Raw genomic sequence first — 26,050 nt, 5'->3', positions numbered from 1 at the left:
TGTTACTGTGACATTGTTTACGGGGTGAGAGCCAGAAGTCCTCACAACAGTTTATTACTTTATTGGGGTATTGTTTGTCCTAGTTACCATTCAGTGAGCTTTATGTTATTAGTGTAAGCTTGTTTTGTTATCTGAAAGAACTATTTATTCACCCAAGAGATACTGTTTCATTATCCATAGATTATTTCCTTTTTTGTACATACTTCAACCATCTGTATACATTCACATCTTCTAAGCACATTTATAGACACTCCCTTCATAATTAGGCTATCAAAATATCATTATTTGTAGATATGCCTCTTCTATAAGTCCTGGCAATTATCTCTTCCTTATCAATGAACTAGAAAATAATCGGAAGTTCGGGGTATACTCCATTTTCCTCTATTTAATTTCTGTACAACCTGTATTGCTTCTCTTTCAGTTCATTCCATTTACAGCTGTCAAAGAAGTCTTTACTCATGTATTTACTGGTGAGCTTTGCTGGTCTATGACTTACATTATGGCTAGATAAGAATACTGTATTATTTGGCTGGATACTTCATATGCATTTTTGCTGTATATTATCATCTCAAAACTTACATTCTTGATGGTGAGCTCTGCTAAGTTTTGTCTCTGCAGTAAAAAAGTTAATACATCTGAACGATTAGACATTGTATCATGTACGCATATTTCTGTACTCGCTTACTATACAATATTGACTTGTACCTTTTTTACTTTGTCCCACATTTCTCACATTACTGGTATTGATCATGCATTAAAAAGGTCTATTTTAAATTAGTTCACTCATCTTTAAGCAAATTAATAAACAGATAATGCTTATTTTCAATAGTTAGTACATTTTTGTTAGGAAACATTTTCTCATTATCCATAAGGATCACAGTGCTATAATTGCTTTTTCATTTTGTTAAGGTCCTTCTACTTCTGGCTTTGTGATACAGAGGGATAAATCCCTGCCTGCAACCCAGGTTATCTTAGTTCAAATGACAGCTCAAGTACTTGAACAGCCAGGTGGAGGATGTTGGGAGTGAAGAGCTCATACTGGCTTATCCATTCCAGGGGAAGGAAAAGTTTCCAGTCAGGTAAATGGAAGCTTGCGTGGCCAGGATTGGAAACACTGCCGTGGTGATCCCAAGCCTGTGAAGGTAGCCTTCAATAGCATTTGTGGAGAAACATATCCACACATGGGGAGGGTTTGGGATGCCCTGTAGTAAGAGAGATATTCAGGATAGCTACTGTGGGTGGGGTTAGGACCTAATTCAAAATCTTCAAATTGTAGGATGCCAGTGAAGGCACAAACTAGCTCCATAGTTGCCCGGATAATGGCCCCTTCACACATCTTTTGCCTCCCTGCTGGGGATACTCAGTACAGGGGGACAAATCAGCTCAAGACTGATAGGAGAGGCTTGAAGGTCAGCAGGAATGGAAACAAAAGGAAAGTAAAAAAAAATACTTACTCAGGTGCTCTTTATTATGAGTAAAGATTATCTTAATCAGCAAATCTGAAATTGCGGCTAATACATTCTGTTAAAATCCTCGAATGGTTTACAACTTTCTGGACCATTTTAATTACCAAAAGAAGTTTGAGTCTGTGACAGAAGATGAGTCCTTCAATATAGTTTCTGTGTTTCTTTTGAAGTTTAGAACGCTTTTATACAGTGCAATGAAAATGATAAAGTTCCAGGAAAAAAAAGTCTTCCTGCATTGTAATATTCAGTGTTTATAAATTACTTACGTTACATTTTCCACTGCTTCAGCCTTGATGCTAATTTGAAGTCTCTTTGCTACTCGAACAGGAGCACCACTTCTCTGAAAACAAGGTAAAAACATTTTTATGTTTTCATATTTTCTTCATCCTAAAATTCCTCATATTTTGTAAAATGATAGCTAATCACTGCTTCATATTTAGTTCATTAATCAGATTTGTGATTGTAAATTTATGTATTTAACCATCAAATGCAATGCTATTTTCAATCACTATCAGTCCAGTTTTAATACCTTTATTAAATTCTCACTTAAGGCATAGACACACATACATTACTGGAAAAGAAAACAAACTCTCCTTCAACCACCACATTGCCACTGTGGTCAGAAAGTCCTTCTGTGTGGCACATCTCATTACCAAGGGTTTTGCATCCACTAAGAAAGAGGTCATCATTTCTCACTACTCTTCCCTCATTAAACCAATCATAGAGTATAATGCCCCATTTGGCATGTACCTCACTAGACACCTGCAACAGCTGAAGAGACCAAAAAAGTACCTCATGAAGAGGATCCTAGGCCTTAAACACATGTCCTACATGGACAGACTAAAAAAACTCCAGCTATTCTCTGTCTCATATCGTCTACTAAGAAACGATTTCTGCTTGACTTACAAAGCCATGTCTGACCCAGCTCTGTTAGAAATGCTACATCTAAAGAAATCCCAATCCCTCCGCAGCACACGTTCCAGAGACCTCAACCTCATTGCCACAATCAACAGAACATGCTGGAGGGATAGGTTCGTAACCCATGCCCATAACTGCCCATGCTCTGGAATAGACTTCCCATACATGTCAAGCAGAGCACCTCACTAGCCCTCTTCAAGAGAAATCTTGATGACTGGATGGGAAATAGAAAGTTCACCCTGGGGATCACTCCAGTGGCTCTACTTGATAGAGGCACTGGGAACTAATGACAGGCGGCACAATGCCAGGGCACTTCTATGGGCTAGGCTTCTAATGGCCCCCAAGGCCATTAGCCTAGTACACAACTATGAACTCATTTGTTATCATTAACTGCAACATTACATAAAGTGCTCACTTCCTGCCTTCCCTTAAACATCCCTCCTCCTGAACATTACTATGCATGATTTGTTCAAACAAGTTCCTTTATTTCTATGTAATTTGTTCCTTTCGTATTCTAAGGATCCCACCTGCAGTTCATTAATTTATTTTACAGTATTCAGAACTTCAATTACAGTTGGTTTAAATTTTGATTTCCATTCCTAGTAATTGCTTTTTATGGCAACTGAAAACATTAAACTTAGTAAGGTTTTATTATGTCTAGGCAATTTAGATCCTATGTCACAGATAAAAAAAAACTTTCCTTAGTTAGAGCCATTTGCTCCCCTAACATTTCTGATAAAATACCCTGTAGGGAATTATTAAAATCTTCCAACTTGTTACACTCTCAAAATTATTCTTCTAGTTACCTCTCCTTTTTCCATCACCCCTCCTGCATTTGCTATCTACTGAGAGAAAAAAATCTGCATGCTGATTGAGGTATGAAAATATCCATGCAAATACTTGCATTTTCTGCATACTTGGGAGTCATATAGATGCCCCCCCCCACATTGTTCCTCTGTCAACTTATTTTTCAGTCTCTCTTTCCAATTTTTTCAAATGTCTTCTAATTGTTTTTTTTTTATAGTTATCATGCAATAGTACCTTAGTTGGTCTTTCACTTAGCACTTCTTTATCCCATTCTTCATACCTATACTCTGATATCAGTCCCTGGTAGGAAAGGTAGTCTCTAATCTGCAGTCCAAATTTATACTTGGTCATCCTCCTCTATTATCTTTCCCTCTCTAGTTATTTGCTCCCCAGAACTTTAATTCCTTTGCCACTTTTCTCCACTATATTCCAGACATCCCTTGCTTATTTTCAATACTCCTACTTGCAGTCATCCCTACTGGCAAATTTTTATTTCTCCATTTCTGTGCTTGCTTAGTTCCTGTAATGCTTTCTGTTACTTTATGAGTATAATATTCTGTATGGATGTTGCTATTCTTCGTAAGGAACTGCATGCATACTCCTGCTCTCTCCTTAACTAGCCCCCATTTCATCAGCATCTCTTTCCACTTTGATTTATAACCTTCTGTTTGTGTTATGCATATGAGCCTTAACTGTGTAGCTTCAAAATGTCCATTCAAATCAGATAAGCCTAAATCACATTGTGGGGAGTGTGACAATCCTCCACTGGACCAGTAATCAAGGAACCTCAATCTTCACTACTGGCACCTGTGGAGGGACGTTCACTGGGAGGATAACAGGTACACACAGTATTTCCAGATGCAGCTCTTTGCATCAAATGCAATTTCCCTTAGGAGCACATGGAGACCATAGTCAGTCTGGAGCTGGTTTCTCCCTCTTTTTCCAGATCCCCAATAAGACTCCCCACTGGCATAGCTATAGAGTTGAGATGTCAGCTGAGTGACCAAGCCAGGACCTTCAGCACCCTCTCTGTCCAGCCAGTGCTTTGTGCCCCTGCTCATGTAGCTGTCACACACACACACACACACACACACACACACACACACACACACACACACACACACACACACACACACACACACAGGGGAAAGGCTGGCACAGGTTTACTAGCTATACCCCCTTCTGCCCAGACTATAAGATAGTTTTCACTGCCACCAGTCACTCCTGCCAGCTACCTTAAGGCCCTTAACAGAGGATGTCCAATCTTACTGTGTAATATTAATATCAACACAAATGGTAGTTTGATAAAGAGCAAGGCTGTCAGGAGTGGCCCACACAGTGTCACCAAATAAATATGCAAGTACTCTCATAACTTAAATATCTCTACACAGATCAGCCACAATGAAAGATTTACATATATTTAATAATAAATAATAAAATAACGACAATACTAAATACATGTTCACAGTGACATCAGAGTTCAAAACTACAGGAAATATTAAAATAACATTGCAGTACAGGCTCATACAAATAAAGAAAAACAAAATCTAAACTAAGGTTTGCTATATTCCTGACTGTATCTATGAGAATTATACTATTCCCTAGTAACTTACTATTAGAGCAAGGCAGATGTGGTGAATGGTGCTTCTTGTTGTTGTTGTGAGGTCCAAGACAGAATGCAGAATGTTCTGTCTCACTAAGAGACTTCTAAAAATAATATCTAAAATATTACTGCTGGGGTAGCTTGCAGAATGACATCATCTGGTCATCTGATTTCTAGTTCTCAGGCCAAAACTCCCATTGCAGGCAGCTGGTAGCATTTAGCATCTACCTGTAAAAATACTCATACAAGGGCTTTTGCTCAGATTTTTGGCAGATGCTGGAAGTCATAAAACAATTGGATTCCTTCATGCTTCCAAAGTAGCAATTAGTTAATCCTAAAGACAATGCAAAACACTTCCTAGTACAGACTTTGTGTCTCTAGCTGCATTGAAACATCTTTATGGCATAGCCTTATAAAGTCATTTAATTTCAGATACTTTTCTAAGGTTTGCTTGACTGAGGTTAACCTCCTGTATTCCAGTTTCCACTGTTAAAATATATACATTTAAGCAGTTACAGTAGTGCATGCACATTTTTGTTCTCTTCACTGAGGATACATTTTAAACACAGCACTTTACAAATACCTTTTCAACACAAACTTCTGTTCAAAGCAGTTTGATATACACATGACATACAGTTCTAATACAGTTGTAACACAAACATCTTATATAAATTAGTTTGATATTCACAAATGACATATAAGTATTTACAAAATTCCAGCTAGCTGTGCTGGTAGTACCTCCTTTTGTTGCAGGAAGAATGAAATGATACCACTTAACTCCTGCCGTCTTCCTTTCCAAAATACATTCCTTCAACTACTTATTAATTATTGGCCACAACTTCTGCGGTTGATAAAAATATGCCTGCTCATGTATAAAACTAAATGGACTAAAAACATTTTCTCTGCTTGTATCTTACTATCCATATTCAAAAGCTTCCAGTTTCTCAGTTTTTGTTTAGCATCTACTGACATGTTCTTAGCTGCCATGATGGTATCCTTATTAATCCATACACCTAAATAGTTATTGTACCCCTTAAATAGGAAAATTGCTAAACCAATTCATGTGCAGGTACATAGTTTACCCTATAGCCATTGTTTTATCTTCATTAATTTTATATCCTAAAAGAGTTTAGAGTGTTTCAAAATGTTCCCCAATACTGATATGTCCTTTCTGGATTTATCAAGTACAATATAATATCATCTGCAAATAAAGTTAACTTTTCTTGATTTCCATACTGGTTATATTCTTAGGTTCATAGGCTGGTACTAGGCTATTGGCCTTAGGGCCTATACAAGCCTAGCCATAACAATTCCCTGGCTATTTCTTCCCACAATATTTACTTCCCTGGACCCCTGTCTAGCAGGGCGACTAACGTGATTCCCGGGGTAAATTTCCTATCTCCCATCCAATCGTCAATGTACCTTTTGAAGAGAGCCAAGGAGGCGCTCTGCTTGACATGTATGGGCAGTCTATTCCAGAGTATGGGGAGTCTCTGGGTCAAGAACCTATCCCTCCAGCATGTTTTGTTCATTGTGATGACAAGGTTTAGGTCCCTGGAGTGTGTGGCTCTGATGGATTGGGATTTCTTTAAGTGTAGCATGTCCAACAGATCTAGGTTTGACATGGCATTGTATGTTAAGCAGAGATCACCTCTGAGTAGATGATATGCGACAGAGTATAGCAGGAGGTTTTTTAGTCGGTCAGCATAGGGCATCTGCTTTAGGCCTGTGATTCCTTTAGTGAGGTGTTTCTGTGGCCTTTCCAGTTGTTGCAGATGTCTTGTGAGGTACATACCAAATGGGGCGTTGTACTCTATGATGGGTCTAATGACAGATGAGTACAGTGGGACAATGACCTCCTTTTTTCTGGATGAAAAGCCCTTAGTGATGAGGTGTGCCACACAGAAGGATTTCCTGACTGTTGTGGCGATGTGGTTATCAAAGATGAGACCACTGTCCACCTGTGTTCCTAAGTCTCTTATCACACTTTTGGTGTTTAGTGTACTGCCACCTATGTGGTATTTCACGGGTACATGTTTTTTCTCAAAAGGGATAACTATACACTTCTTGGCATTGAGTTTGAGCCCATGGTTCTGGCACCAAACATCTGTTTCTGTAAGGCCCTTTTGTAGAATACCACATCATTTGGGGATTCAATAATGGCTCTCAGTTTGCCGTCACCTGCAAACTTTGTTAGCCAGAGTCCCTTAGTATTGGCCAGTACTTCAAAGAAGTAGATGCCAAACAAGAGCGGTTCCAGGACTGAACTCTGAGGTACTCCACTTGTCACTTGTCTGGAGCTGGAATTGGAGTCGGCTACTTTTACAGTGTGAGTTCTGTCAGTAAGCCAGTTGGCAATCCATCGAGTGGCGTAGGGATTTATGCCCAGCTTAGTAAATTTATCTATGATTCCAGTGTGGGAGATGGTGTCAAAGGCCTTTTCAAGGTCCAGATAGGCTGTGTGGACTGCCTTACCCTCATCCACAGCTATAGAGACTGATTAGAAGACGTCAATCAGGTTCAGGAGACATGATCGGCCCTTCATGAACCTAAACTGGGTGGGGTCCACTGTTTGAAGGTTGCCAATGTCTTTATAAGTTCCATTATAATACGTTCCATGGCCTTGCAGATCAGGCTTGTCAGACTGATGTGACGGTAGTTCCCAGGATCCAAGGTGGATCCCCCTTGTGGAGTGGGATAACTGTAGCTGTGCACCACTCAATGGGCACGAAGCCTGAGGTGAGTCTATGATTAAACATGACACTTAGGTAAGGTGCCACTTCATTTTGTAGTTCATGTAGTACACAGCCCGGGATGTTGTCTGGTCCCATGATCTGTATTCTTATGTTTGCAGAGTGCGTTTTTTTACCTGTGTGGCCATGATTACTGGAATTTGGCAATCTTTCGGTATTGAGATGGGCCCTTTAGGGGGTGAGGGGGGGTGAGTTTGTGAGTTTCTTATTTTCTTTGTCAATAGCTCTAAATATAAAGCAAACATCAGAGGAACCCCTGCTTGGTTCCTTGGTTCAAACACAGCTGGTCAAAGTGGTGCCCTCCCTCTTTAATTCTTGCCTCTGATCCATCATGTATCCTTCCAATTAACCCTATTATTCTATGCAAGAATGCAAATGCTTTCATTGCTCTATTCATTAATTTCCAGCTGACTCTACTGAATGTTTTCACAGCATCAAGACCCATCAATAATGGTGGTATTTCCTTACATTTTACTCCCGTCTGGTCATCATTGTTCTTTTAATGCTGTCAATTTTTTCTTCCCCTCTATAATCCACATAGAGCCATATCTATCAATTGGGCAACACCTGTGCACTTTCCTTAGCCTCTATAGACATAAACACTTTATGGTCATTGTTTAATATTGAAATGGGTCTATATGAAATTGGACCTGAAAGGTCATTACTGTCATTGGGAAACACAGTTACCACAGCTTTCTTCCCAGTTGCTGATACTCTTCCCTGCCCCTTTAAAATACTGTTAAACAAAACCTTGCAGATCTTTATAACTTTCTTCTCTCCTAACTTCCCAACTTCTATAAGAGTACAGTTTGTTCCTGTAGACTTTCCCTGCTGATTGTGTATACATTACCATTTTATCTCATCTCGTCCTATCTTAACTATTAATTCTTGAGCCTCATCTTCCTCTAACCCTGGCATAATTAATTTTTCCATAAATATTTTAATTTGTGCCTTCTGTTGGTTTCCACATTTCTCTGCTTTATGCAACTTTTCCATAAAATTTCCAAAATATCTCTAATATCTGTATAAGATATTTTATTTTTGTTGTCATATCTTCCCTAACTTTTGGCAACAACCCTTTCAATTTCTCTTGCCTAAGTCATTGTTAAAAGTTCTGTTAAAAATGTTTGTGCTCTTGGATTATCAAAATTAGTTTCTTAACAGCAACCTTTCTATACTCATGCACACCATCCAAACACCCCTTGTGTTGTTCTGTGAGATTGCCTTTATTCTGCAGTACTTTAATCTTTGACAATCCCTGTAATAATTCCTATTATTTTATTTTTATTTCTACCCTGTTTTAAACTCCATTCTTATTTATCCCACCCACTAGTTATCCTTTCTGAAGAAATTTCTGTCTTACGTTTAACAATCAAACAATTTCCATTTCCCATTCCTTAAATTCCTCTCTTTTTAATAGGTAGGTAGGTAAGTATCAGTGTCTCATTTTTTACTTCATTATCCTGCTTCTTTATCTTAGTTTTTATCTGCAGATGATCTGAAATAGTAACAGGATGTTTGCCAAAGCTTTTAAATAAATGTATATGCACATCTGAAATATAATTTCTATTCAGTCTAGCCCATTTATTTTAACTTGGGGTATAATATGTAAATTTCTGTTAAAGTTCCTACTACTGAATTCATATCTTCCACAACAAATATTCTCATTTATTTCATCAGTGACCTATCCTCTCTCTTTTGCTATATTTTCCCTTCTAGGTCCCCATGATATAGCCTCACTTTTGCAAATCAAGTTCAAGTCCACACCCATGAATAATATTTCCTGCTGAAAGCTGATTATTTCTCCCAAAATTTTCCTTAAGCTTTAAAATAGCAGATATTCATCACTCCCACTGCTGCAGGAGCCATTAGGGCTTTATGGGTCGCATATTGTCCAAGACCCAGCAACTGGCCATCTTCTAAAGCTAAGGCTCCCTACTACACTTCCACTCTCTGACTGCTGATTGGTCAGCACTGGACAAGATAGAATGAGCTTTCAGAGTGGAAAATCTTCAATACTTTCTTGCCAGCTCATGAACAAGCAGCTCAGAGGCTTTTCAAGAGCAGCAGCTGGTCTTTCAGCTCTTTTCTGACAAATAAGTCCCCTTTTGAAGAACCCTTTTTCTCAGAAAATATTTATATTTAAGCTGTTTAGTATCTCTATATCTATCTATCTATCTATCTATCTATCTATCTATCTATCTATCTATCTATCTATCTATCATCAGTACTTTTGCTTGTTATATATGCCATTGTTTAAGAAACCTGGTATTTCTTAACTACCATCTCTTTACTGTTTGGGGTCACTGTTTTTAGCTTTGGCTACTGTTGGGGCTTATTTGAGGTAGAAGTGTGCTGCTTAAACAAACATTTTTATTTCTTTGTCAAAGTGTAAGTATGGATCAGTGTTTCATTTGCACAGGGAAGACAATGGAGCATGTAGAGCTTGTGTCCAAGTTGTGACAATTTATCTGCTATTTATTTCGGTCATACAAAATTTACTTCTCAGGGGCTTCTGACAGAATTTTAGTGTATTGCTTGTATATTACTGTGTTTTAGAGACTTTATTGGAATGGGTAAGTGTAGGTGTGTTGCTTGTATAGACTAAATTACCTTTTGATGGACTCATTCCAATAATTGTAGCCATGCCCAACACATTCTGCTTGGTCACAGCTTTGATACTTACCCCACACCTGCTGGTCTCACTTCCACAGTTACTAGAAAGAAAAAGCAACTTACCAGAGAGCCTTTGCTGACTATGTTGGCTCAGTCTGTGCCTCAGCCAATGGTGGGTGAATCTGCAATGGCCATTTGTTGTTTCTCAGACCACTCACTTACCTCGCTGGCTTCCTCTTGTGTAGTCCTTTCTGTCCCAATGAACTTGGGGTCAGCCATGTCCTCTTCAGCTGTTCCAATATCTGAAGTGGGCATGGGACAACCATCTCTACTGGAGCTTGGAGTTTCACCAGGGTATGCTACTGGATGTATCCAGGGAAGAGACCTCCCTAAGGAGGACAGTTTCCTCTCCTAGTCAGTCACAGAAGATACCTGTTAAGAAAAAACAAAGGGCTAAACATTGTGCACCTGAAGACACAGGTTCTTTAAGTAAGGATTATTTTCTTACCTGAGCTAAAAAAATTATTACAGTCAACCCTGGTACGCATCCTTCAGTATTTGTTAAGCAGGTTAGTCAAAATATCCATGAGAAAGACAGGTCAGATGAGTCTGATACAGGGAAAGCAGGGCTTTATCTCCTACAAATTCTTGAGCCCAGTACTCTGGTGCTAAGAAAAACTGGTTATCACAACCTCCTTGGGAGTTAATTTCTTTTCCCAAATTGTTGCTAGGATGAATAAGGTGTTTTTATGGGAATTAAAGGATATTCCAACTGTACTGACAAGATTTTATCATGTATTGTAAATGGATTTGCCTCATTCTGTGCCTATTCCTCCTGTAGTGCCAGCCTTGGAGGAAGTGTATTGTGCTGCTTGTAACATCCACGATTCACAATCTTCCGTCCCCATAAAAGCCTATAGGCTTTTAAAGTTTCTCAGACTATAGGCTTTCAAAGTTTCTCAAACTAATAAACACTTATTTTCTCTCCTTAGTTCTCATCCCATGGCAAGCTCAACTTCTCCACCAGCAGGTAACAGGCTATCATCCAAGACTTTCCATGTGGAAATAGAGGCAAAGGTTTGGGGACAGATTTTATAATAGATTTTTTTATCCTTTCACTTTGGCATATAACATTTTTAACTCTTAGTCCCATATGTAGACCTTTGTGCTTATTGTTTTTGATGTGTCTCTACTATGTAAACATGTCTTAATGGTACATACGAGTGTGCAGATACTGTGTCTAAGGCCTTTGCTTTTAATTTTGTTGGAGGAGATATCCCTGGGTATGAAATCAGACGTTTTCTGTTAAAATAAAGTCAGAATTTTTGAATTTGGCTTTGGAGAAAAAAGTTTTATTTGTCCTGTCTGCTTTTCAGGTCCACAAAAAATTTGATGAAAGAGAAATTAGATTAGGGAGTTTATAAGATTTTTCAGGCCACACCTTTCAAATCTCCCATATTTTTTTTCATATCTTAGAAACAGATAGAGATGGCAGGAGGGGAAAAATAATAAACAGGAGCCTTTCCAATAGAAAAACTGTCATAAACTTCAAGATAGCTATGGTACCCCCCTCCGCCACATTCTCTTAAAACCTGTTCCAACAACTGTTTCTGTTCATTCCCTTTTGGCCACAGACTGTGACAAGCTCATGACGGAATACAATTTTCACTGAATATAAAAACCTCCTTTCAAGGTAGTTCCTTGCCACCCTCTGAACCAAACAAAATTTCTTCCTCATATTCTTCAGCTTTGCTTCTTAGGCCTCACTTTCCAACCCTACATTTCACAACACAAACAACTCATGTTTAGGTTCTTTCCCAGTGTGGTGACATTTCACCAGCACCATTTATTCAAGGGGCTAAGGGCTTCTATTCCAGAATGCTTTTGGTATCAAAGAAAGAGCCTTTTTGACAACCAGTATTAAATCTCTTGTTCCTGTTTCAGTATCAGGAAGTTCCTATATTTATGATGTGGACCCTTCCAATTTTGTTACCTCTTACATGGGAACTTTATGGTAACATGGGACCTAAAAGATCTCTGAATTTCTGTGTCTGGGTCACAACATCAGCTTTTTGCATTACCCTTCAGATTATCTACTGCTTCAAGTGTGTTTGCAAACTGACTATCTCCATTCATTGCTTACAGCAGACCATATGGCACTATTTTTTCTTCCTCGACTTATGCTTTTAGAGTTTTCTCACAGATGTTGAGTCCATCACATGGGTTTTAACTCTTCTGGACAATCTGAGATTCCGGGTAAACTTTCAGAAATCCTCCCTGATCACTTTATACTGAATTGTCTTTCTAGGGTGTCTTATATACACTCCACAGCAAAATTTGTTTGACCCAAGAGAAAGTGGAGTTTTATCTGGAAACCTTCCTGAGCATCTCAATTCAGTTTATGACTTCGACAAGAGAGTTTCTTTGGATTCTGGGGGTCCTAGTACTTATGATTATCAGGATTCTTCTCGCTAGTCTGTACATGAAAACTATTCTGTCAACTCTAAACAAACACATGGACCCAATACTTACATCCTTTAGAGTTTGAGATACCTCTGTTGGGCTTGGTATAAGTGGAACTGCACCAGTGAAGACTACAAATTCAGGAAATTATGGGTCTCTCCTTTTCTACTTAGCCTCCAAGTCAAGCTATAAGTACAGGTGCCTCAGAATTTCCTTGGGGGAGGATTTGTATGAGAGTGAAAATGCAAAGCCTGTGGGATACTTTAGACAGACCAAAGCATTTAAATTTCAAAGAGATATGGGCTGTGATCCACACCTTTTAATTTGTTCATCCTCTGTGGTCCGCTGGGCCTCTATGGATGATTGCAGACCACAGTGGTGTGGTACATCAACAAGCTAGGGTGACAAATTTATACCTTCTACACTGGCTGGTAATGACTGCTTGGGAGGTGGCTTCTTAGTATTTCTTATCCCTCCAAGCATATTCCATTCCATCAGAATTAAATATAGTGGCAGAAAAACTGAGCAGGACTTGACAGACCTGCAAGAATGCAATTTGAACGAGGGGTCTTACACATTTTATCTAGTACTGGAGAACTTCTCTAAGAGATTTGTTGGCCTCCTTTCACAACAGACAATTTAATAGATGCTTTTTTCATTCCATTGCAAGGGTATATTTATTTATGCATTTCCACCCTTTACACTGAAATCCAGGGTGATTTTGTAGATCCACAAGGACTAAATATTTATGGTAACCTCCTTTTGGCCCAGGCAATATTGGTTCTTCCTTTTTATGGAATTAGCCAAGGGCAATTACCACAAATGTCCTCACTATCTGGATCTATTCACACAAGACAGGGGTAGTTTGATATACCCTAACATAAAACATTTTAAATTATTTGCCTGGATTCTGATATATTATAGGCATCTCTTTTTAGAGGACATGCAGCAGGTACTAAAGAAGGCAAGAAATTGTGCTACTAGAAAATCTTATATTGTCATGTGGAAGAATTTTCTGTTGGTGCCTACCAAATAACCGGGGCCCTTTTTGGGATTGTACCACAGGTGCTGAAATACTTGTGTCAGTTGCTGTAAGCCTCTGGCCTTTGTAATACATTGTCAAGGTACATGTTTGTCCACTTCAGTATTTCTGCCCATGGAGCCTTCTCTTTCTTCAATGTTTTATTAGTAAAACAGTTTCTGATGAGAGTGTTTCACCTGAGATCACCTAACAAACAGGTTGCTCCCTCCTGGGATCTTCACTTTCTACTGTAAATGTTAATCACATCTCCATATAAACCTGCACATCTGGCAGATTTAAGGTTAATTACATGGGAAACTGCTCTTCTCTTTGCTCTGACATCTACAAGATATGCATCTCAGTTGGAAGCTCTGCTGGTAAACCTTATCTGGTCTGGTTTTATGACAGAGTATCAGCAATAATAAAACCCTCATTTATGCCTGGTGTTTAGGGGTTTCTTTGAATCAAGCTTTCTCTCTTCCAGTGTTCTGTTTTAACCACTGGAAGCATGGATAAAGGATTCAACATACTCAAGACATGCATAAGCAGCTCAGGTCCTATCTTGACAGAGCCATGCCCTTTAGAAAACCCAGTTGGATATATATTTCTTATGTTGGGAATAGAAAAAGACAACCCATATCAGCAATAATAAAACCCTCATTTATGCCTGGTGTTTAGGGGTTTCTTTGAATCAAGCTTTCTCTCTTCCAGTGTTCTGTTTTAACCACTGGAAGCATGGATAAAGGATTCAATATACTCAAGACATGCATAAGCAGCTCAGGTCCTATCTTGACAGAGCCAAGCCCTTTAGAAAAGCCAGTTGGATATATATTTCTTATGTTGGGAATAGAAAAAGACAACCCGTGTCAAACTGATGATTTATAGTTGGTTGTCCTCAGCTATTGCCTTTTGTTATGCTCACTATGACCAACCAGTTCCAGGCAGTATTAAGACACACTGTCTGAGGCCCTTGTCTTCTTTGATGGCATGTTGGAAAGGGGTGGAGTCTAGCAGCTTTCTAGAAGCAGTTACATAGTCTTCTGTATATACCCGTACAAGGCAATACATACTAGATTATTTTGTCTAGATCCATACTGGCTGTACTAGGACCATTCTGTAGGAGCTTCTGAATTCATATCCTTCCTTCTTTCAGGATGGATGGGCTGTCAACCCATATAGCCTAAAGGCAACTGCAGCAGCAGGAATGATGCACTTACTCATAATGGTAAATATTCAAATTCTTCACTGCTGCAGTAGACACACTGACCCACCATTATCTTAGTAGTGTATTGAGCTGTTGTTGGGAAATAGCTTGGTGGTTATTTCTTGTTTGGTTTAGTTTAGGATGAGTACACTACTTCTTAACTTTTAGGCAAGAAAGTCCTGAAGATTTTCTACTCTAACTACTAATTTTCCCACCTTAGCGCTGACCAATCAGCAGTCAGAGTTAAAGTGTGGAAGGGGGCCAGAGCTTTTGGAAGCTGGTTAATTGTTGTGTGACAAGACACAGCCCATATATTTGAAAGTCTTCTGCAGCAGCGAGTAATTTGAACATCTACTATTATGGGCAAGTGCAGCTTATACAACTGTGCTTTTCTGATGTAATATCAATACATGTCTGCATTATCATCCTCCTCCCTTGCCAATAACCCTTTACTACCACAAATCAATTATTATTGTATATTTCCTTTTTGGAGCCCCTCTAGCAATCAGTATTATTTCTCCCCTTATCCTTTATTCCTGATACTCTGCTAAATGTTTATCCTGAAACCCTTTCTTTGTTGAATCCACTTCCATCTAAATGTGTCTCCTTACAGCATTGCTATTTGGACTCTACAGTTCTTAATATAATTCAATACTTTTTGATTTTTCTTTATACCTGTAAGGCCATTTATATTCCATAATAATATGCACAGAGTGGAAAACATGATGAAAAGCTATTACTCCTAACTATTATATATTACTACTTTTTTAATATGTATTTAGAACTTTTGGCTAACAGGCACACACACTAATGTCTGGCAGAATGAACTTTTATGCAGTTACTTCTTCTCAAGTCCATCTGAACCTATGTTCACATTTTTCATGATTTTTGCTTTAATGAAAACACTCAAAAATCTAAATACATTTTAAAACACCACCCCTTTTAACTTAAACACACACATCTATGTACATTTTAAACGAATGAAGTTTATCACTCCAGATAGGAGCAACTGCCCCAACATGACTATATACCCACATGCATTACCTATTCTAAGGCAAATTCAAATAAACAAATAAATAATACAATTAAGATTACCCATGCTAAAGCATGTGTTACAGATTATATTCCTACTTACACTGATTACTGTCTTTGCTTTTCTTATCTATATTCCGCTCCCAGAAGAGTAAAAAAGCTTGCATGTTTTCAGTAAACATTTAGCCCTATGAAAAAGTAGATTGGCTGTCCTAAATAAACTAAATTGTGCACTGTTCTTTTAAATACATTAAAATATTAAAGCTATTGGCAAGGCTACCACTTCATATTCACTTCCCACAGTTTCAAACTTTATTTTTCATTGAACTGTCTGACACTGTACTTTTAAATGTTACATTTCTCGCAGCAAAGAGTGCTTAGGACCCTCAAGGTTAATTACGTGTACGTGTAGACTGCTTATCTCCAAGTAAAAAGCAGTCAGGAATGATGAAAAAAAAGTTAACAACATTGAGGATGTATGAAAGAATCTTTGTAAATTTCACACAAAACGCAATGTACAGGCTTCCAATGGCCACGTATATGCACCTACAGACATCTTGTCCATATTGAGAGAATTTACTAATGGAAAAAAAAATGAAGCTAATGGGGGGAATTCAATAAAGCCTACACTGACTTATCTTCTGTGTAGGCATAGTTGCAGGGTGCTTACACGGAAGTAAAGAGAGCTGAGGGGCATGCATGATCATGCCAACATGGAAGTGTCCATGGCATGCAAATCACCTCATAAGCAGGTGAATTGCATGCAAATGAGGGTGGTAGAGAGATCCAGTAAGCAGACAGGAAGTCCTGCAGACCCTGTATTGGTGTCTGTAATGTACACAGACAAATTCCATGTACAGGATGTAAAACTGACACAGAGGGCTGTAAAAGTGCACTTAGAGTGGCAGAAATAGCATAGTAGACACAGTTATCTGCATAACTATCCACTGTGTGTCCAAAATCATATGAAAAATAATTTAAATAAATTTTATTTTTTTTTAATACTCTGGTATGCTTGGACAGTGTGCTGCAGTGTGCAAGTGACAGTAATACATTATGGGACCCTGCGTGGAGTATGTACAATGGTAGACCACTGTAGCTGCTAATGAGGCAGGGCCTGGAACCATGTGGTTATTGGGTTCTGTGCATAGATCTCTATGCAAATGAGCTGGTTACTGAATAGCACAAATGGGTATCCATGTCTGCAGATCCCATCTGTGTAGGCACAGAACTGTGTTGTGTGTCCACAGAAGAAGTAACTGACATCAAAGGGGGGGGGTGTTTCCAAAGGTTTGTAAGCTCATTGGAGCTCAGTGACACCTATTTGCATGGCACGGGACTCTGCTGAGCAGGGGTGTGTGTGTGCACAGTGGCAGATAAGCTTTGTTTACCTCCAAGGCACGTGTTTTATTGTGCTTGCGTGTGTTTTTTTGACAAATAATTAGGATGATCTAAGGATTGACATCACTAAATAATGACATCTGAGTTTCAGACTTCATATCTTCCACAAAAGGCATGCTAACACAAATCCTATTACTCTAGCATCTTTCTAAGTTTAAAAGAGCAATATTTAAAATGTGCCCCTATTTTTGAGCCTTTATCCCCCGTTATGTCAGGCTTTGTCCAGATTTCTTGTGCCAAGAGGCTGAGAGGTATGCAGTGAGCACATTTACCCCACACCCTTAAAGACAGGGCCAGCAGTATGTGACTCTTCTACTGTGTAGCACATTACCCTGAGGTACTAGGTGCCATACATTGCATTTATGTATACATCAAGGCACCACCCTGTGGGGAGGGTAGAATCTATGCCAACCACAAGGAGTATCACTCCATCAACTGCCAGTTCATGTGCAATGCCCACAGCATTATCATGAATGTGTGTGCTGGCAGCCCCAGCAGTTATCACGACTCCCACATCTGGCATGCATCACAGCTGTACCAGATGTTTGCTAGGGGGGACATCCCATATGGCCATTTTCTGGGGGATGCTGGCTACGCACTGGAATCATGGATGATGACACCCATCAGAAATACACACACACCTATGGAGGAATGCCATAATGAGGCACAAGTACAAACTAGTAACATCATAAAGCATGTGTTTGGGCTGATGATGTCATGGTTCTGGTGCCTCTATATATCTGGTGGAGCCTGCAGTACTCTCCAGCCACATGTGCACAGATGTTCACAGGATGTGCCATGCCACGCACTATGATCCTCTGGAAACAGCAGCAGCAGGATCAGTAAAGGGAAGGGATACACAGCCCCCAACAGTGCCTAGGTCCCCACAGCCACATCCACAGGGGGAGGAACCCCCTGAGGTTATCCTCATAGGCAGATGTAGGCATGCCCAGTATGTCCTGGCCTTGGCCAAGAGACAATGCATAGCACATGCACTGACAACATATGGCCCTAGGGACTGACACCTTACTCCGACTCACATACATATGCTAAAAATGATGCCAGCCAGCCCACACAACCTGTACCTAACCATGTATTGGCTGTGTACTGCGTGCATCAGACAGAGTCAGCCCTGAACTACAGGTCTCTTGACTGCTGCATTCGCAAGGTAAGTCACTCTCCTATACACCACTTGTATGGGGTACTAGACTATGGTAGCATATGTATGGACCTGCTGCATGTATGCAAGGGAATATAGTGAGCTACTGGGCTACTTGCAGAGATCAAACAGCCACTTGGGACAACAGGTACTCTGTCCAATAGTATGTACCCCGTAATATTCACTAGGCCACATGCCTGGAAACTCCACTACATTATTCAAGGGAGATGCCAAACAGTAGGGTCACAGTACAGTCACATGGCTGTCTATGACAGCAGAGCACTGGTTGGTCATCCCCCACCCCCAACACATCAGTGTTCCCATACAACTGCTGTAACAGTAAGTCTGCAATGATATATCAGTAGACCAGACAATTCCAGGGCTGTGACATAGAACTTGGCCACACATTGTATTTCCCACATAACACAGGGAGTGACAATGTATGTCTGTATGTTGTTGATAGTGTGAGGAATGAAACCTCTCTGTCTGGCAGCTAGTGTGGCTCACTGGGCTAGGGACATTAGTGTGGGTGATGGTGTTGATGGTTCAAATCTGGCAGCATCTACATCTCTTGTATGTGAAGTACTCCTATGGTGGTATTCCCACAGACTGTCATAACCCCTCAAGCTGTTACTGCAAGAAAGCTGGGCAAAGCCAGAGAGAATGGGGGGACAAAGGGCCAAACCTACAGATAGATGTTATACATGCTCTGAGCAACCTAGAAGGTGGCTAATATAACAGCAGTTTGCAACAGGTCATATTAGCTACAGGGTGTAAAGGCCATCACTTAAATGTCTCAGTAGTTACAACAATTCAGTGACTGCATTTTACAGTATTTTACCAGAAAACCACAAATGTATGAGGAACAGACCAGATATATTGGGCAAAATGCTGGGCATTCTGCGAAACATCTGCAACAGCTGGAAAGGCCACAGAAATACCTCACTAAAAGAATCACAGGCCTAAAGCAGATACCATATGCTGACCGTCTAAAAAAACTCCAGCTATACTCTGTGGCATATCGTCTACTCAGAGGTGATCTCTGCTTAACATACAACGCCATGTCAAATCCTGAGCTGTTGGACATGCTCCACTTAAAGAAATCCCAATCTCTCAGAGCCACACGCTCCAGGGACCTAAACCTTATCATCAAAATGAACAAAACATGCTGGAGGGATAGGTTCCTGACCCAGAGACTCCCCATACTCTGGAATAGACTGCACATACATGTCAAGCAGAGTGCCTCATTGGCCCTCTTCAAAAGGAACCTTGATGATTGGATGGGAGATAGGAAATTCACCCCGGGGATCATGTCAGTCACCCTGCTAGATAGGGGCCCAGAGAAGTAAAATATTGTGGGAAGAAATTTCCAGGGAATTGTTATGGCTAGGCTTGCATAGGCCTTAGGGCCGATAGCCTAGTACCAACCTATGAACCTATGAACCTAAAACATGTACAGGGAGAGTTTTGTAGACTGTCACTCTGTGTGTGCTGTTGCATCATGTACCCCAGTCACATCATATCTCTCAACCTCTTAGAGCAAGAAATCTTGGCAAAGGCCATGAATAAAAGTGGAACAAAGGCCTAAAAATAGGGACAATGTATAAATATTGCTCTTACAAACTTGGAAAGTTGATAGAATAGCAGGTCTTGCTTTAGCATGAATTTCCTGATGGGTATGGAGTCTGAAACTCAAATGTCTGTCATTATTTCTAACTTCAGTCTGTAATGATTTGCCACAAATTTTCCAGTAAACCACACTTTTATGTAAAATGGACCACTATGAGGCAAAAATGTGGACACTTTGCGAAAATCCGTAAATATGAGAGTTATGAGTCACATATTAACTACAACAAACAGCTGGGGAATACCTTGGACAAGTGCAGGGAAGTGCTGTACTAAAGAAACCAATGTCTGCAGCACACAAAATCCTGGAGTGGAGTACAGGTAGCTCTGGCCTGGAGTCACCTTGTAAGTACGGACAGTCACACTGGGCATGCTTCTACACTTTGCTTACCTGAACGCAAGTCTGTTGCCTCTTCCTCACAAAGACCTGCTATGTGGAAATATGTTTGTACATACAGACAGCAACATATACATATCTGTCTGCCCCTATCCCCCCCACACATGATTATTGTATCTATCATTATGTGGCACACACACACACACACACATATATATATATATATATATATATATATATATATATATATATATATATATATATAGTAACACTATATATATAGCTATATAAAGTACAGTGATACACAGACTCTCCACATATATCTACATAACACATTTACATAATGTATACATACAACTGGTAATGAGAAATCCCTGTTATACACACACACACACACACACACATATATATATATATATATATATATATATATATATATATATATATGTATATATATATATATATATATATATATATATATATATATGTGTGTGTGTGTGGGTGTGGGGGGGGGGTGTACAACTGTCCCCACATACCCTCTGAATGCTGGGGTTAACTGCACCTACACATTACAACAGTTGCCTGATGGGACCAGACTTAGGCTGCAACAGTACATAGTCAACTCACCCACAGACCCCTGTGCATGTGGAATGTCACCCTGCAGACAGAAACAGTTGAGCAGGTGTTGTAATGTACAATGGTTCCAACACATGCCTTGGACAAGCCATATTGTCCCTGGCCACATGTCTGCCTAACTGCAACCAACCACACATTGCCATACTGGTAACTGTACACACATAGCAGGAATATTAACGGGTATATCACTCCTAGGACACTAGATACAATAACAGTACCAACCAATATCACACTGCAGGCCACACATGCTGTCTAATACAAGGTTACTTTGAGTACTCCACAATTACTGTGCCTGTATTCACATATACAACAGATATAACCTGTGGTGTGTACGATAAATACTGCAAACTATAGTGTGTACTACTAGATAGCTATGGGTTCTAATCCCACATCAGCCATGTGTGTGTGTGTGTGTGTGTGTGTGTGTGTGTGTGTGTGTGTGTGTGTGTGTGTGTGCGCGCACGCAAGTATATCCCCATTTAGCACTACAGACATGCCCATATGGCCTATCTCTGTGCAATGGTTATGTATTTTAAGGCCTTCTGACTACCTACTGGCCTCAACATTGCCCTCCTTTACAAGGCCTGCTGATGTCATTCACGTTAAGATTGCTGGCTGAGAGTGTAATATCATATAAATTCTGTGGCATATGCAATAAATACTGCAAGCTATAGTATGTACTATTAGAGAGGTAGGGGTCTGTGTGTGTGTGTGTGTGTGTGTGTGTGTGTGTGTGTGTGTGTGTGTGTGTAAATATATCCCCTTGCAGCACTACAGGCATGCCCATATGGGCTATTTATGGCACTGTGACTAGCTGCTGGCCCTAAATTGCCCACCTCTAGAAATGCATAACTGATGTCTGCCACCTGTCTGACCCGGATAAAGGATATTTGTACATGTGTCAACTCCATCACCACACCTTGTTGATTGTAGGTTCAGAAAACCCAGGTGGCATGTAGCAAGAGTAGCAGACCTTAACACAAAGTATGAATGCATAAGTATGCCGACTACCACCATTGTCCCCAATTAACTGTCCTACACATATGCACCTAGGCATCCATACATGTATACTGCCATACTTTGCTGTTGTCATATATCTGCTGTGCTGCCATGCCCTTCTGTTCTGCTGTATTGATGCCATGTGTCCATGGTTTATGTCCTGAGAACTCTGCAACAGAAACATATACAGGTCCTTGACACACCTGTCATTCTGTAACACTCCCGCCAGTACAACATCATGCAACATAAGATACACAAAGTTTGATGCATATTCATGCCACATGCAGGCATACAGTACTTGTTCTGGGCCACAAGTGGCATGGCAAAACAATACAGCACTGCACAAGTACATGTCAAGAAATAAAGTCACCCTGTGCATCAGACACATAGTTGCAATTCCCTCCATTGATGGCATGGATGACAGGGATGGGGCACAGGTATCATCACATGTGGGGTTACAGGAGGCTTAGGCTGTGCCAAACAGTTGACAGTATGTGCATGAGTCAGGAAGGGGTGTGGGTTAGATGGACCATGGAGAGGTGTTGTGTGTGTTTGTAGGTGACTTGCATGTGACAGTGGTGTTTGAGTGTATGTATGTACACAGTCAAGCCCAGTGCTAGCCCTACACATATGTATGGTGGACAGCTGTGGACCATACATGGTAGAGTTGACAGTTCACTGCCTCCTGCCACAAACATGGGAACTGGCTCTACCAGGAGTAGCACTGGCACCACCATGCCCAAGGTCAGATGCGGTGCTAGTACCTGATGGTGACTGCTGTCTGCTGGGGAAGTTTCCCCTGTGGGACCATCCAGGACCATGTGCCCATGGCCTGCCTTGTTGTGGTGTGGACAGCACACCTCCCTTTGTAGTGCTGGAGGTACTGGCACTGCGGGAGCATGAATATGCACTGCCATGTGGACTCTCAGCAGATGGTGTTTCAACATGTCCGACACCCAACTCCAACCAGATGTTCCAGCACATACAATGTGCAGTCCAGGACAGACATTGTCTCAGCCAACCGTCTGTCCACTGCATCATTGAACCGATCCAGGGTGTCCCCAATGCAGTGGAGGCAGTCAGGGATGTCAGACTGTGCTGCATCCATAACCGTAAGCACATGTCTGGCATTGCATTCAGAATGTGACTGTGCCTCCATGATGGCCCAAAACATATGTTGAGTGACTCATGATGTGACACCAGCAACAGGTGGTGGAAGGACAGTAGGCCCCCTATGAGCACCCCTGTCAATCCACCTGTGTGGGACCTCACTAGCTCTCTGGCTATGGCCAGTGTCTACACTCATTGGAGCCAAAATTGCCATAATTCCCTGTTCAATGTCTCCACCCTCTGACTGTCCAATATCTGTGGCATGTGGTGACTGGGTATGTGTGGGCATACTGACTGTGTGCAGAGAAAAATCAGGGCAGAAGAGGGATGTCAACCTCTGGGACAGATTCAGCCCTGACAACCTCAACTGTGCCTCACTATGGTCACCATCATCATCATCAGAGTTTGATAAGACACTGACAGGTTGTGAGGGGGACAGACTTCAACCACCCCCCGGGTCACCTGTGAAAACCAACACAAAAGCAGTACATTACTACCTGCACTATTATGTATGGTAATCCACACAGACTCATACAGATGAGGATCCACACTTGCATTACCAGTCTCACATCTTCTCATCTTTGATCCCATGCACAACAGACAACCTCACAGCATACACTTACAAGTCAAGGCCTTAATAACATGCACTTCAGCTACATCCAGTTAAAAGTTGCCAGTACAATATATCTGTAGGTTATGCAGTATGACACTATACATGATAGAAATGCCCATAAAACCCAGTACACCTATCTTGAGAATAATATAATCTACTAGTGTCACTGCCTCAGGTATGTATCATCTCCATTTTGTGTTTGAATAGGCATCTTGGAGCAATTGCCTCATGTATACCAGGCTATATAGTCACTCATAAGTATAAGTGCAAACGTGTTAATGTTTGTCCAAATGTACACCTATGATTACCCAGTCTATGAACTGTAGTTAATTGCTCCAGAATGGAACATACAAATATTCTACTCTGGCTAAACACTACATTTGTACATAGAGCAATATGACAGCCCTTAACTTTCAAAGGGTATACATGATCCATAAAACAACAGTGTCATACTTACCAGGCACAGGACCCTGGGCTTGAGCAACTCCTGATGGACCTATGAAAAGCTGAGGGAGAGGTATTGTCAGCACCACCACATGTTGCAGCACTACAAGGTAATAAGTGCATATATCCACATGTACAGTAGCTACTGTGATAATGGCTATATTGCTGAGATTCTAAGTAAGTGTGCACAACTATGCATAAAACCCAACCCCTCAATGCAGATATACCTGACACTCATGTACTGGTATGTACAGCCTGTTACAATGACTGATACTGTAATACACTTGTGAACACAGTCAGCTTACCTGGATGCTCCTCTTCAGTGGATGCTGTGGCACCCACCTCCAGGATGTATGGTGTGATGGATACCTGGGAGTTGTTGGTTGATCCTAGGTTCACCAGGAATTCCTCTGTGGCTGAGAGTGGTTGTTCCATCACATGCCCTCCACCGGTGGTAGCACGATCCCTGGCAACAGCAGCTGCCCTTTGCCATGCAGCATTCACCATATCTGTGGCCTGGTGTTGGACCTGCTCATAGGTCCTGTCCTGATGGCCAATCTGATTAACAGCCAACACAGGGTCTGCCCACAATGCTGCACACTGTTCACAAATGAGCCGACCCCTGGAAAGCAAGATGTGATGGTGGTATCTGAGGACATCCAGTATAATGTAATTTTCTGCAGTTGTGAATGGTGAATGCCTGCTGCAGTACATGGTTCCTGAAAGACATTACAGGACCAGATACATGGACTTCCACTATGTACAGATCCTGCACACCCATAATGACCTGCACTATCCACTGCTCCCTCAGACGTCATACCCCACAGTCTGGAAACATACTACATGTGTGGATATCACCAAGACATAGCAATACTGGGTTATGTCCCTGTGTGCCGTGACAGATTCTGCTGTATGACCCGACACCCATCACTGCAGTCTACTGTGGTGTGTCTCCTATGGGCAAATTCCTACTAATATGTCATACGGCTGCTGTCAGCCAAATAGCAGTGTACTATTACAACAACTCTATGGGGACAGTCCAGCAACACCAGTATGCCACAATGACAGAAAGCAATGCAAAATAAAAGAAACTAACAAACTGAAACTATAAACACAAAACCCGAATAGAAGGAGTAGGCTCACACACCACTTTATTGATTAGCGCTTTCGTCCAGTAAAATTTCATAGACTTCATCAGATGAAGAAAGCTTTATAGAAAGCAATGCAAACCTGCTGTAGTATATGTCCCCTGTAGGCATCATACCTCTCAACTATACAGCTGTTTGCAGAATGTCAGGAAGTATGCCTCATACATATGGTTCTTTCCACACAAACTTGCGGATGTCTGACAAATGGTTGGCCAAGCATTGATGGTTGATGTCGGAAAATAAAGTCAGATTCTGACTTTCACATGTCATACCCCTCAGAAAACAGTTATGCTACAGTAATATCTGTTAGTTTACTCAGGTTCTTACTTTGTACAGGTGATATTTATACTCTGTTGCTGAGTTTGGACCTTTGGCCTCCCATTAATTATGGCTTTATCCTGATTTCTTGCTGTAGGAGGCTGACAGGTATGTTAGGCATAGCTCTCAACCAAGGACAAATGTCATTGAAACAGGGACTTAGCCAGAGTACATCAGGAACATTCAGGGACACTTTTACAATGTTAGAACTATTTATTTGATACATTCACAGAATGAGACAAGTTGAAATACAGTACATTGTTTGATGTTACAGGAGGGTACACTCTTAGTTATTGTCATTATGTATTACATGTAATCCACTAGCTTTCCTACAAAAGCTGACCATTGTAGGAGGGATTGACAGGGACAGAGCTGA

The 26,050-nt window shown here is 40.7% G+C and overlaps 1 protein-coding gene across 1 annotated transcript in view; it reads right to left on the bottom strand.

Annotated features, from left to right (window-relative positions):
- LOC122803176 (lysosome membrane protein 2-like) overlaps positions 1-10,478 on the bottom strand; it is a 140,281-nt gene extending 129,803 nt beyond the window's left edge. The window contains exons 1-2 of the mRNA XM_044072790.1: positions 10,386-10,478; positions 1,733-1,806 (exon numbers count right to left, since the gene is read on the bottom strand). Of these exons, the coding sequence (XP_043928725.1) occupies positions 1,733-1,806; positions 10,386-10,478 (167 nt within the window). The remainder of the gene's footprint in view (positions 1-1,732; positions 1,807-10,385) is intronic.
- Between the last annotated feature and the right edge of the window lie 15,572 nt (positions 10,479-26,050).

This window comes from Protopterus annectens, chromosome 5.part1 (assembly GCF_019279795.1).
Source record: "Protopterus annectens isolate FY-2018-M chromosome 5.part1, PAN1.0, whole genome shotgun sequence".
NCBI classification, from domain to species: domain Eukaryota; kingdom Metazoa; phylum Chordata; order Ceratodontiformes; family Protopteridae; genus Protopterus; species Protopterus annectens.
The sequence above is the reverse complement of the archived record's forward strand: the minus strand, read 5'-3'. Positions and strand labels throughout refer to the sequence as shown.